This window comes from Sebastes fasciatus, chromosome 2, assembly GCF_043250625.1.
Source record: "Sebastes fasciatus isolate fSebFas1 chromosome 2, fSebFas1.pri, whole genome shotgun sequence".
In the NCBI taxonomy this organism is placed as follows: Eukaryota; Metazoa; Chordata; class Actinopteri; order Perciformes; family Sebastidae; genus Sebastes; species Sebastes fasciatus.
The window spans coordinates 36,828,837-36,842,045 of NC_133796.1; the positions used below are offsets into that span (position 1 = coordinate 36,828,837).

General features: G+C 42.6%; 1 protein-coding gene across 3 annotated transcripts in view; it reads left to right on the forward strand.

The window, feature by feature from the left end:
• Positions 1-2,887: 2,887 nt before the first annotated feature.
• The window catches only part of kcnq1.1 (potassium voltage-gated channel, KQT-like subfamily, member 1.1), a 68,374-nt gene continuing 58,052 nt past the window's right edge, over positions 2,888-13,209 (forward strand). The window contains exon 1 of one of the 3 annotated variants that reach the window (XR_012592234.1): positions 2,888-3,637. Coding sequence is in view for 2 of the 3 variants with exons in the window: in XM_074622472.1 (XP_074478573.1) it covers positions 3,300-3,637 (338 nt within the window). In the remaining variant the exon portion in view is untranslated. The remainder of the gene's footprint in view (positions 3,638-13,209) is intronic. The other 2 variants (XM_074622472.1, XM_074622482.1) reach the window with 2 other exon arrangements.

Below are 13,209 nucleotides of genomic sequence, written 5' to 3' on the forward strand. Positions count from 1 at the left end.
GTTGCTGTCCAAAGAAAACCATGTATCTCCAAATTTGATGTTTTTGAGTTTTTCAGATGAACTTACTCTCATACTTCTTAAGCTAAAGAAAAAAAGAATAATTTTTGATTAGCTGAAAAATGCATTGTCACAAAACTGAAAAGGAGGCATTTTTTCTTCTAAAATGTTGGTAGTCTGACGGTGACTACATTCAGATTGCTTGTTTTGTCTAACCAACAGTCCAAAATCCAACGGTGTTCAGTTTACTATCATAAAAGACTAAGAAATCCAACAAATCTTTGCATTTAAAAAGCTTGTACCAGAGACTCTTTGACATTTATGCTTAAAAAAATAACTTCAATGATTAATCGATTATCAAGATGGTTGATCATCAAATATTACATTATATTCAATATTTTATTTCCTTCACACAATCAAATATAAGAGCATGAGTGACCTTCAACATAACTACCCTGTCTGTCTTGATAACAAACACTCACATGTAGTGGGTGGCATCTAACAGCCGGAGTTGTGTTTAATGTCTACCTGGCAACAGATCCTGTCATCACATTGATGCCACTCGACTCCTATTAAAACCTGCCGCAGTGAACATGTTTCCTCCTCCTTGGACTAGCATGGCCAAGGTCACTGCAAAAACAAATCCACAGGGTAACCTTGTCAAACTAAGCTGCATGTGTCCCCAGAGTTTCCCTGGATTACACCAACACCAGGGTTGACGGTTGAAAGTTACTTTCAAACTGTAATTAATCACACTATAGGTCAGGGAACAGAATTGTTTTTCAAGCAGTAACATGTTGTATTCCTCCTGCTCAGGTATGTATTAATGGTAATATGATCTATATCTTATCATTCATGTGTAGGCATTTCATTTTCTTCTTATTTTAAACAGCTAATTGTGGAGGAAAGAAAGAGATAGGAAAGTTTTTTAGTTGAAAAACTGAATGTAAAGTTAAAATCTGTACGCACACGATGCAGAGCTGCTCCGTGAACAATTGCTTCATCTAATAGTATTTACAGTCTCAGCAGTTACACATCTGAGTACTGTTGATGATAAGCAGTGGAGGACTCAAGCTGTCTGAGGGGCAGGGGCAGTACCCGCGGGTACCCGACCCAGTGCAGGACTTTGCCCTAGAGGGCACCACATCACGTTTTCTCCACTGTATGGGGCACCCTGGAGGGCACCTTATCACATTTTCACTACTGGAAGGGGCACCCAGGAGGGCACTTTATCACATTTTCACTACGTGAAGGGGTACACAGGACGGCACTTTATCATGCTTTCTTCACGGGCACCCTAAAGGGCACTTATAATGTTTTCTCCACTGAAAGGGCAGCATAGAGGGCACTTCTTCACGTTTTCTCCATTGCAAGGAGCAACCTAGAGGACACTTCATCATGTTGTCTTCATTGCAAGGGCATTTCATAATGTTTTCTTCACTGGAAGGGGCACCCTAGACGGGGCTTGATAACGTTTTCTCCACTGGAAGGGCATCGTAGAGGGCACTTCCTCATGTTTTTTCTACTGGAAAGGCACCCTAGAGGGCACTTTATTATGTTTTCTTCACTAGAAGGGGCAACGTACAGGGCATTCATCATGTTTTCAGAAGGGCAACCTAGAGGGCACTTCATCACGTTTTCGCCCCTGCAGGGGCACCCAGTAGGGCATTTGATAAAATTTTCTCCACTGGAATGGCACCGTAGAGGGCACTTCCTCACGTTTTTTCACTGGAAGGGCACCGTAGAGGGCACTTCCTCACGTTTTTTTCACTGGAAGGGCACCCTAGAGGGCCCTTTATCATATTTTATCTACCATATAGGGGTATCCAAGAAGGCACTTTTGCAGCAGTTTGTTCGAAGAGATAACTAGGAGAGGAGAGGGGAATTGGGTACATATATCTTCCAAACATGCCAGACACTTCTTCACAATGAGTGTCATTTCTAACTTGCTTCCAAGTAACTGACAGTTTAATGAGGGAAAATGACTCACAGTCAGTATATCAGCTCAAACAATGGGAGGCCATTATACACTTCTGCACAAATGAACTCAGCCAATCAACACATTTTCTTTAGAGATTCATCTTTTCTAAATAATAAATGAATTCAAGAACGACAGCGTACAAAAAAATATGAAATTCAAGACATGTTACATATGCATTCATTTCAGTATAAAGGGGGATATACAGTATGTGTGTGCAACATGTGCAACAAAACAGTTTGCTGCACCTGCTGAAGGCCTTGGCTCAACCTTGAATGAATCTTTTGTTACTTTATACCATAGTGGTTATACACCCACTCTCTGTATACATTGCTGTTTTTATAGAACTTATTCCTCATAAAAAAAAATCTGTTCAGTCATTTTGACCACATACATACATATAACATCTATTCACATACAACATTGTAGAGCTTGTCTTATAAATAAATATTTTGTGTTTCTAACTGGTCATAATTTAAGTTACAGAAACTTTTTTTCTTTTATATTGATTTTTAAAAAACCTGTATATCAATTTAGGAAAGATAGCAACTTCCAATCTTGTGTTTTGAATTCTGATGGTGGGGTCACCCTTTTGTGATTAGTTTACATGTGGGTTAGCCATGTGCCTTTAGTTACTTTAAGTGTATGATTACCTAAGTGTGATGCAAGAGCTTATTTTTGCAGTATTGCAATACAGTTCACTGATATTGTTGAGGTATATAAGTGGTTTGTTTGTTGCTCATTTGTGTATCTTCAATCACCAAATCTATTAAAGACTTTCATTATGTATATTTAGAATATCAACCACATGACATTTGTGTTTCCAGGTTTGGAAAAAAATATCTAGTTGCATTGTGTGAAACGTAATTATTGTGGGTAAAAAAAAAAAGTTAATGGTGTGGTGTATTTTTTCACACAGATCTGAGGATGGAGTTCATCAGCTCCAGATTGCCTTCGGGCAGTTTTGCAAAAAAACAAAACAATGAAATGTCTGAACAGCTGGCGACTCATAGCTCACCGCCTGGCGCCCCACAGCTCTCCAGGCTGATAAGTGCTGTGAAAGAGGTAGAGAAGGGATATTCATTCAGGGCTGAGACATCGCCATAACCTGGGCAGCCAAGAGAGCTGTAAAGTTAAATTAAAGAAACACCGTCCCGGTGATCTAGAGCATTAATAATAACTCTGTTAATGTTATACAGCTTTATGCGCCCTGGTGAGATCAGGCGCACAACAGAAGGTGAGCGCACATGGATCAACATTTGTCCGTTTGAGGAGAAAAAAAAAAGTGGAAAAGTTAACCCAGCGACAGAAGAATACCGGGACAATGTCTAATTCACGGAGGTCTTCTGGTGTGCCAAGAGGAAACCGACCACCGGATTTGGAGCTGTCGCAAACCAGGTTTTGCGCGCCTGATCCAGAGACACCTGTGGACAACGACACGTTTTCTGACAGAGACAGAATGCAAGACGATGGTAACACTCCAAATGTTGTCCCAACTGTCCACCTCCACCCGTACCTGTCTCACCCCCGCATGTCTGTGCGGATGTCGGTGTACAGCACCGGGATCCGTCCGGTCCTCACGCGCGCCTACATCCAAGGACGTGTGTATAACTTTCTGGAAAGGCCGTCTGGCTGGAAGTGCTTCGTGTATCACTTCTCAGTGTGAGTGTTTTTATTTTCATAATCATAATCCTGATCCGTGGGGTATTCAAGGGGTATAATTGCAACTCGAAAGATCCTAATTAAACAGGGAGTTAATTGCGCATGGAGAGCCTTGGAAAGCCCTCACTATACAAAGTGTTACTGTTAATCCGATGCATTTTTTAGAAAGATGCTGCACAGATATCACTGCACACACAACTCGAGGGCCCTCTTGGAATATTATAAGTATATATTTAAGTCTAGCCATAGCAGATTAAAAAAAAGACCACATAATTCATCCCAGACAAGAGCAACTCAGAGAAAACACCTTCTCACAGGAGTACTAAAGGGATATTATAAAGATCTTTCATTTGGGGAGGTTATTTTCCTCAGCATTGCACATTTAATTTAGCAGAACATTACAACACAGTTGTATTCAGTAGGTCCTTTCAACCTGACAGGGGATGTTTTAGTATTTCCCTTCCTGACAGTATGACAGGTATGTGAGACTACCTGGTTTAATGAAAATGAAATATAAATAACACATCTGATAGAGCAAATGAACATACATCTTGTAGTAATCCAGTGTGGGATGGATTGCATCTGCTAAAGCTCCAATATCATGAAGATGTCACGTTATGGTTCACCACCCAAAATTGATGTGACAGCTTTGTCAGGCAGCTTGAAAATCTGTCCTTTTTTTTGACAAATGAAATGTTACTCGTGATAAACACCTCTTGATGTAATGCCAAAGGATACATTTCACAGATTTTGTTCTTTCTTGGTATCACCCATGTCCGGGACAGTCCAGTTGATCCAGTTTGGAGTGTTCATGCAGACATTGCAGAGGGTCAGGAATGTGGGATGTGATCTTCCAGCTGACCCCCCCATGTGTGCTGTCTGTCCCCACTTGCTGGTACTGATAGCAGGCAGCTAAACTTGGCAGCGTGTGCACGCTGTGGAGGAGGTAGCGGCCGTGTCTGGCTCTGCCACCCTGTGACCCTGCGGTGTCGGAGGGGAGGCAGGGGAACGCTGCCTGTCGGAGCAGGTTAAAGTCTCGGTGACTCAAAGGGAGCGTGAGCCAACGCAGTGCAACTCAAAACACATTAGAACATTACTAAGAATAACTGCACGATGCACAATAATATGCACAATAATAGGGGAGTTAGTGGCTGCTATGATCACAGGGAAATCTTTGTTTAAGCATCAGCATTTCAATTATATTATTAGACTGTAGATGAGGTGCAAACCAGAGAGATGAGGTGCCTTAACCTGCCTGTAATGGCAGTGACATGCTGATTCCAAGAAGGCTCTGACAGCACGAAATGACAGGAAATACCACAAAGAGCTTCTTAAAATACAAAATCAATATGTTTTTTCATAAGCCACAGTGACAGTGGCAAATGTCACTTCTTGTACAGTATGTGTGTGTATGCTGGTGATAATTTAGACAACTGTTGTTTCATTAACCCTCTGAGACCCAAATAGACATGTGTTTGGTCTTTTTTTAGGGGGTTACCGCACTGTGTGTTAAGTTCTTCTAGTCATAAATCAGAAATAAACATGAATTAATTCATTAAAGGGACTGTTTGTAACTTCTTACACGTATAAATCAATCCAGGTCGGTGTCCCATGCGTGCTCGCGTGTGGCTACGCTGTTCAGACAAGACTCCAACACAAACTACACGGAAGCACCAAATCGCAAAGTTCTATCTAGTGAAGCCCGTCTGTTAAACAGTGTTGGACACGGGGGAGACCGTAGCTTTGGTCTCCAGGGCCGGAGTCTCTGCAGTACTCTGCTCCGCTGCTCCTCTGCCTGCCTGCTTGCCTTCACTCACACACCGCACTCGTTCTCGCTATTTCGCTCCACTCTCACGTGAATGCGCGCACACTACACACTGCAGAAGAGTTAGTAGCTCTGAGAATATCTAGTGAATGTACAGCGGACGTTTGTGCAGAAATAAATGCTGCAGCTCATCCAGACCAACAGAGGTTTCCCGTGTCTTGTGAAGTGACGCAGCGAGAAACGTTATCGTCTCTGACCGGGTGCCGGTGTCTCCCCTGTTCCCTCCGACTACGGTCGGGAGGCTGAGGCAGGAAAAGCCAACACTAGGATCAGCAGTGATTCATGGAGAGACCTTCGTCTGGTCAGCTAACATTACTGCCAAGAAGCTGAAATATAGAGTGATATTGTGGTTTTAGCTGACGTGTGTCGCCTCACTGTTTTGAGCGATGCTCGTTCATGTCTATGTAGACACGGTCATAGGTGTCGCTGTTAACAAGTATTTCTGATTCTTACAAACAGTCCCTTTAATTAAATAATTAAAATACATTTTAGAAGAGTATAAGAGTTTAGAACATTATAACAGAAGTAGATGAAGGTCATTCCCATGCTCTATTATGTCTTATAAGTTTTTTTACCACCTACCAGAATTGATAAAAATGATCAATTATCCCTCCAAAATACCACATTAACACACCAGGACCTTGAGTAACACCATAGGAAAAGCCATGCTGTGATTTGGTATCAATAACTTTTGACATTTGGAGATTTCTGCAAGAATTGCATTTTTCAGCGATTGGATGGCAAGCATTTCTGTTCTGGAAACTGCTCAGCTTCATAGTGATACCCAATTTATGTAATTCAAGACTGTTTAGGGACCCCAGTATGCAGAAATATTCAAAAACATCAATTTAGTATTGGCAGAAATAACACATTTGTACTCTGTTCGAAAAACTATAATGGTTTTTGCCCCAAACTGCATGTGATTGTGATATAGTGGGCATGTCTGTATAGGGGAGACTCCTTGGTACCCATAGAACCCATTTACATTCACATATCTTGAGGTCAGAGGTCAAGGGACCCCTTTGAAAATGGCCATGCCAGTTTTTCCTCGCCAAAATGTTTGGACTTCCTAATGTTTCTAGTTTCATTTGATATCCGTACCTTCTCTCTAGCTCTAAAACTGAACCTGCTACAGCCTCTGAGAGACAGTAAAGTCGGTCAAGACCGCGGGTCTCAGAGGGTTAAGCTGTTAAGGATGAAACAAGTGTGTTTTTAGGCTGACAACGTTGTACAGTCTGTCACACTTAGCCCTGATAGATGTTTGTTTGCTGCAACTCAGCTCCATCCAGATGATTTTTAACTTGTGGTTTCACATTAGTGTACCGTTGGATGAAACTGCCCCGCAGTCGGCCCCTGAAATGGATTTGACGGGACTGTTCTTCCGTTCGTAGTAAATATTGAGCTGAGTGATCACAAACTGTAAACAGTCTTTTAAAGCCAACGGTGTTTCTCTTGGCTGCAAATGCACGTGGTCAAAGTTGAACTAAGGTGATCATGAAAGTTTAATTCCACCGGAGCCAGCGAGGAGATTGCACCAAATAAGGAAGCACAACCTTGTATTTATCTGTTGTGGGGGCTGCGATTGAGATGAAAGGGAGACAATATTTGCAGGAGTGTAATGTGATCGTACCTTTGCTGACAAAGATAGCAGGAAGCTGAACACCCAAATCCAGGCTTACCTTTAGAAACCTACAGTATATTTAAAGTTACTGTGAGGAACCTTTAACCGTCTCGATGTAATACTGAAGCCTCATTTGACCTACATAAGCAAACAAGACCATCAGCGAGAAAATTGCCTATTTCTATGTGTAGTTATTCTTAATGCTTGTCGTCGGTGCCACCGGGTTGGATTCCGCATGAAATCAGATGAAATCATGCAGGTTCATCAGAAACTTCTTCAGCTCAGACTCAGCAGTGACCAACCCACCACGGACAGACCCAGATCTGGCTTCGCTGCCGCCTTCAACCTGCAATCAGAGCTCCGGCGGGATGTGGAGAGCACTCCCATCACACTCCCGATATTCCTGGGAGACTGCCGTTTTTCATTGCCCTCTCCCGGTTTCCTCCCGGGGTCACAATTCTCCCACAATTCTCCCGATTTAGTTCAGGTTTTCACTCCTTTTTTTCCTTTTCGTTATCTCAACCTGTTTCTGTCACTGTACAGAGTGTATAAGCTCTACTGTTTCCACCCGGACAACAATACAGCTACGGCTAATGTTGTTTACGGGCAGAAGAGAGCTGCTTGTCACACAATTCGGTTTGAGCTGTGCTCGCCGCACATCACAACATGCAGCGCCCGAAGTAGGGCTTTGCTCGATGCAGCGAAAAGCTGTCGCGGCGCGATGCTAGCCATTGGAAATAACGCATTCCAGAGCGCAGTGGTGCTGTTGTCGCGTTGTGTCTGAAAGGACCTTAAGTGAGTGACAGACGGAGAGGGAAATGGAGAGTACTAAGAGAAAGAAATACTCAAGCAGGACCTAAAAATGAATGAATGAATGAAAACTGATGATAATTAGTTTATGCCAGAGATTCACACAAGTTCAGGCCAGAGGGGAGAACTATTCTGTAGTCTCTCCTGAGAATTAAAAGTGAAATTAAAAGTATTTAAAGGGACTATTTGTAACTTTCAGAATTGCTTGTTAACAGCGACACCTGGCCATTAAGTCAACGAAAGTCAGCGTCGGGCTCGGGCGACACACGTCAGCTAAAACCACAATATCACTCTATATTTCAGCTGCTTGGCAGTAATGTTAGCTGACCAGACGAAGGTCTCTCCATGAATCACTGCTGGCTTTTCCTGCTCAGCCGCTGAGCAGGAAAAGCGGGTCGGTGCCGGGGCTCTGCAGCGAGACACGCTATCGCCTCCCCGACCGGGTGCTGGTGTCTACCGACTACGCCTGCAGGGAGACACCGGCACCCGGACGGAGGCGATAACGCTCTCGCTGCGGAGCCCCGTCACTTCACAAGACACGGAAAACCTCTGTTGGTCTGGAGGAGCTGCAGAATTTATTTCTGCACAAACGTCCACTGTACATTCACCAGATATTCTCAGAGCTAAACTAACTCTTCTGCAGTGTGGAGTGTGCGCGCTGTGTGACTGAAGGCAAGCAGCAGAGGAGACGAGGCTCCTGACACACGCGAGTGCGCATGTGTCGCGACCTGGTACATTTATACGCTTAGAAAGATACAAACAGTCCCTATAAGATTAAAAATGCTTGTTATTTTGCTATTTTCATTCTTTAAAAGTCACCAGAATGCAGGAAACAAAGTCTCTGAAACTCATATTTTTATTTTTCTGGGGGAGACCCCCCTGTTTTGATTTTGAAATCATCCCTATTTTTGAGGTCCTAAGGTTGGCAAGTATGAGCTCGCCAGCAGCGGCTCCTCTTCCGGCCTGGAGCAGAGCTTTGCCTCGCTGCCGGTCCCCGCTGGGAGCCGACACCGACACCATGCTGCTGGGTGTCCGAGGCCGTATAGCTGGGCCCGATGGAGGGAAGGGAGGCACGGGAGAACCAGAACCAGGACTGCTCGGGGCAGACTGTCAGACACTGCTACAGTGAGGTTTTAGAGGTTTTCTAAAGGGACTCTGGTGCTTGGAAACACTACCGCTTTTGTCCAAAGGGACCACCAAAATCAACACAAAATGAAAGTTCCTTGTAGTAAAAAAGATGTTTCTGAAGTGTTAGCAGAACTCAGAGTTGTAGTTTTGTTACATTTGATTAGTTCAATTTCTTAGCATATCGTAGTGTAATTTAGACAAAACTCTCTCAGTTGTATAATACAAGCAGCCGTTGGTTGTACGAGCATCCTGTTGGGATGTCTAATGAACCATCCAGGAGGTTCTGGGGGTCAGTTCGGTACTTTGTTTTGCAAATGTTTGACTGGGGAAAAAAGCAGTTGAGAACAAGCATGGCCTTATCACTGACCCAGAACTCCAACGTCAGAGTGACCCGAGTGCTTATCAGAGGTACCCTTGTGTGCTCGCATGTTTGCACATGCATATGTGTGTCAGTTTATGTGTGCGTGGTGATACAGTACGCTTGCAGGGACTCAGGTCTGTTTTCTTATGGTAAAATGAACGAAGGAGTGCATGTCACTGGAAATGAACATGGTATATTTTTAGCCTTATGCAATTAATTAAGTATACCCTAAGCTCCCACCGGGTCTGTCTGCAGCAAGCTACAGTCTAACAGTAAATTCAGTATTTTGGTTTGGGAGCAGCATGGATCCATCCCACATGCTGGTTATAGATGAGTCGATCGGGAAAGTTAAGAGAAAACCCAAATCAGAAAGTGTTTTTCAGCCTCCAGTAAACTGAACCAGATATTCTGCTTCTAACAGTATCAAGCTGGAGGAAGACAGTTCTGACACAATTGTTTTAATGATTTAACAAACCAGGTAAGATGTGTTGTTGTTCTTTTCAATTTGAGGAACATTTTTTACTTGAGCTGTTTGTGTTCCATGTATATTTTAGTAACTGCAGTAAAGGCTTCCTTTCCTCTCTTCTACAAAACACAGGAGCTCAGATTCTTAATGGAGAACACAGACAAGGTCACTTGTTGGTGAATACCTTATATCGCTCAGCTATTAACCCTGTACTAGCCAAAGTTTTGGTTGAGGTCAGTGCTCGAAGTGGGCTAGTACTCTCCGGGACTTAGTACCAACTTAGTACTTCATTTTACTCCTTGGCGCACCGTGACTTTTTCTTGCACAGCGGCACTTCTCACAAGCTGCTGGTACTGTATTCTGTCCTCTCCATATTCATAAGGTTCATAAGATTCATAACAGCGCAGCGCCAGGGTATTTGCGCCGCTCTTCAAAAGCTGTATGAACATTAAAACTATGTGGGGAGCATCTGGGCGAGGGGTGCTGTGTATTTTATTAATAGTACAATATTCATGTCTTTTTTGAAAAACATTAGTGAACTGTTCGTCATAACTTTTTTTTATTTCTGAACTAATTAATGAAACATTATTTAAAAGTTTTCTGATTCTGCTCTTTTAGGGCAAAGATTTCCAGACAAATTAAATGTTCATTCGAAGGCTGTGTAGATAATAAAATAATCATTTAACTAGTAATAATAATGGTCCAGACTGATGTAAAATTGCATAGTTTTAAGTCAAAAACTATCCATTTGTCCTGGGGAGGAGCCACAAACCCAATATCTCCTAGTATCTTTTATTCACTGTAGAAATTGAGAATGTGTCTTTTTATCCTGCTGCATAATATGTAGGAGCAGCCTGACTGGAACCCAAATGATACCCTATAGGCTAAAAATAACACAGGAAAGCACGTTAACTATTAACACTAAACACACCACCTTAACCCTATAATGTCCCGTTGAAATATTATCGGAGTATCGTAGGCCAACTATAGAAGATGCATAGCCCAAGTACAATAATAGCAATAAAACCACAGCTGATTATGACTGACACAGTATAACATGCTTAAATAAATAATGAATGAATAGGAATAAGTCACAGTAGATTGCTGATACCGGCAGATACACACACCAACATGTGTATAAGAGGAGTACTGGCACTAATTTTCCACTTCAAGACCTGACAAAGGCTTCAATTGGCTGTCCAAATTACAGACAAAGGCCTTAAAACCTCACTTTAATACATTTTATTTCATCTTCTATCACATTGTATTCATCTAAACCTCTGTTTTGTGTCACATCGCTTTTGCTTGATTTATGTGTCGTCTTTTATCTCTCTAAAGCACAGTGATATTTGCGATACGTTTGACGGTAACAGCTAGTGACACGGTCAGCAGCGTCACCACTAACTCCCATACTGTCCCCTGGTTCGTCTCTACGCTCACTGCACAACAGACTGCAAGTGAATCTGCCCATCAATAATAGATAGGGGCATTGCTTTGAGCTTTTGTTTAGAGTTCAGCGGTGCCTATGTAGCCGAGCCAATGTATTATTTTGTCTGCTGCCACGCCGAGCCCACTGGAGGTAGAGGAAGTGAAATGTGATGGTGCAGTTAGTAGAGGAGGACTGACGAGTCAGATCGTCTCAGATGGATTCAAAGTGAAGCAGAAGTGTACGCTCAGCATACTGAGCGTGTATGTTTACTGGCATTTCAGACGCTCTGCAATAATTTAAGCAGAGCTTCGGCTGACAAATTACACCCATTAGCATACCGGAGTGTTTGGCTCGGAAAGTTTGATGTTCATTTGTGTTTCTTTTGATCCTCTTTTCAACTGCCTGTGTCACATATTGAACATAAGATTGTATAAATTACACCGCGTCCTATCTTGTTGCGAGCAATTTTTGTTTATGCCCAATGTGCCCTAATAGACAAATTTGCTCCCATTTACACAAGGTGTTGTTGTCATATTACTTCTTCTGTTCTTTCAGACAGAAGCAGCTGCTTTGTTAGCTGCACCAGTCCATCTTCCCTGCGCAGGTCTCTCCACTGTCTTTTATCTGTGTTGACGTGTGGCGTGCACGTTCAAGCCTGTGTGTGTGTGTGTGTGTGTGTGTGTATGTGTGTGTTTAAAGGGGGGTATTTGGATTCCTGGCCAGTCTTCAATAAACTCAGGCTGTAGCATGTGGTGATAAGAGCCTCCATGGTGCAAACACTGACTGGAAACTCCCTCTACACATAGTTTCCATCAAGTGTGCTGGTATAGGCCCCAGACAGTGATTCTTTTAAGTCCGTTTTCTGAACAATAGTTTAAAGCAATATCAACTATGACAGTAGAGCAAATACTTCCACCAACACTGTATTGTCAAGATATGCCAGCTCCATATTGGGTTTCTTCCATGGCCCAGAACAGGCTGTTGTCATGCACTGTAATTTGTAGATATCGCACAAAATCAATTTGTGTGTAATCCATGTGAACCAGGAAATATAAAAGAGCAATAAACTCTGTGTAGCGAGGAGGTCAAGGTGGGTGGGCGGGTTCAAAACATCGGACTTTCACCCAGATGACCGGTGTTTGTGTCCAGTATGAAACCAAAAGTCAACGTTGATTTATTTCTCACGTAACTTCTGTACTTAAAGCTGCAGTGGGTAGAAATGGAGCAAATATGATTTAAAAAAAGTAATTAGTTAATAAAACGGTCACTATATCCTGACAGTAGTGCATGAGACAGGTAATCTGAAAAAAAATCATGTGCCTCTGTGTCCTCCGGTGCTCCTAATGTCATCTGCAAGATTTCAAAGACCGGAGGGAAACAACCAATCAGAGCCGAGCTGAGCCTACTGTCTCTGAGCAGCTGTCAATCACTCGTGAACTCCGATCAAATGGTCAAACTAGGCAGCGCTGATCAAATATGAATCAATATTCTGTTACCGTAATGCCTATTTCTCTCATCAAATGTTTTCAGAAACATCTTGTAGTGTACTGTTTAGCTGTAAAATAAGAAAGTTTGCGACCCGGCAGCCATGTTGAGATCAGTTGAGGAATAGCAAATAGGAACGCTCTCTCTCTGAAATGACCTGTGATTGGCCAAAGTCTCCTGTCATGGGCTTTTTTAAAGCCTGAAAACAGAGCCATGAGGAGGTGCAGAAATCTAGTTATCTTTCAGAACATTTGAACAATATGCTGAAAGGTTATTATGGAGTTTTTGCCCAATGATGCCAAAACCTTTCGGCCTGCTGCAGGTTTAAGAAACCACTTCTGTAGGTATTTTAACCCAAACCACAATCTTTTCCTAACCCTAACCGAGTTGTTTCTTGTGAAAACAAAAGTTTATTTGGAAAAGTCTGTTTCCACGTCTCAAACGCAA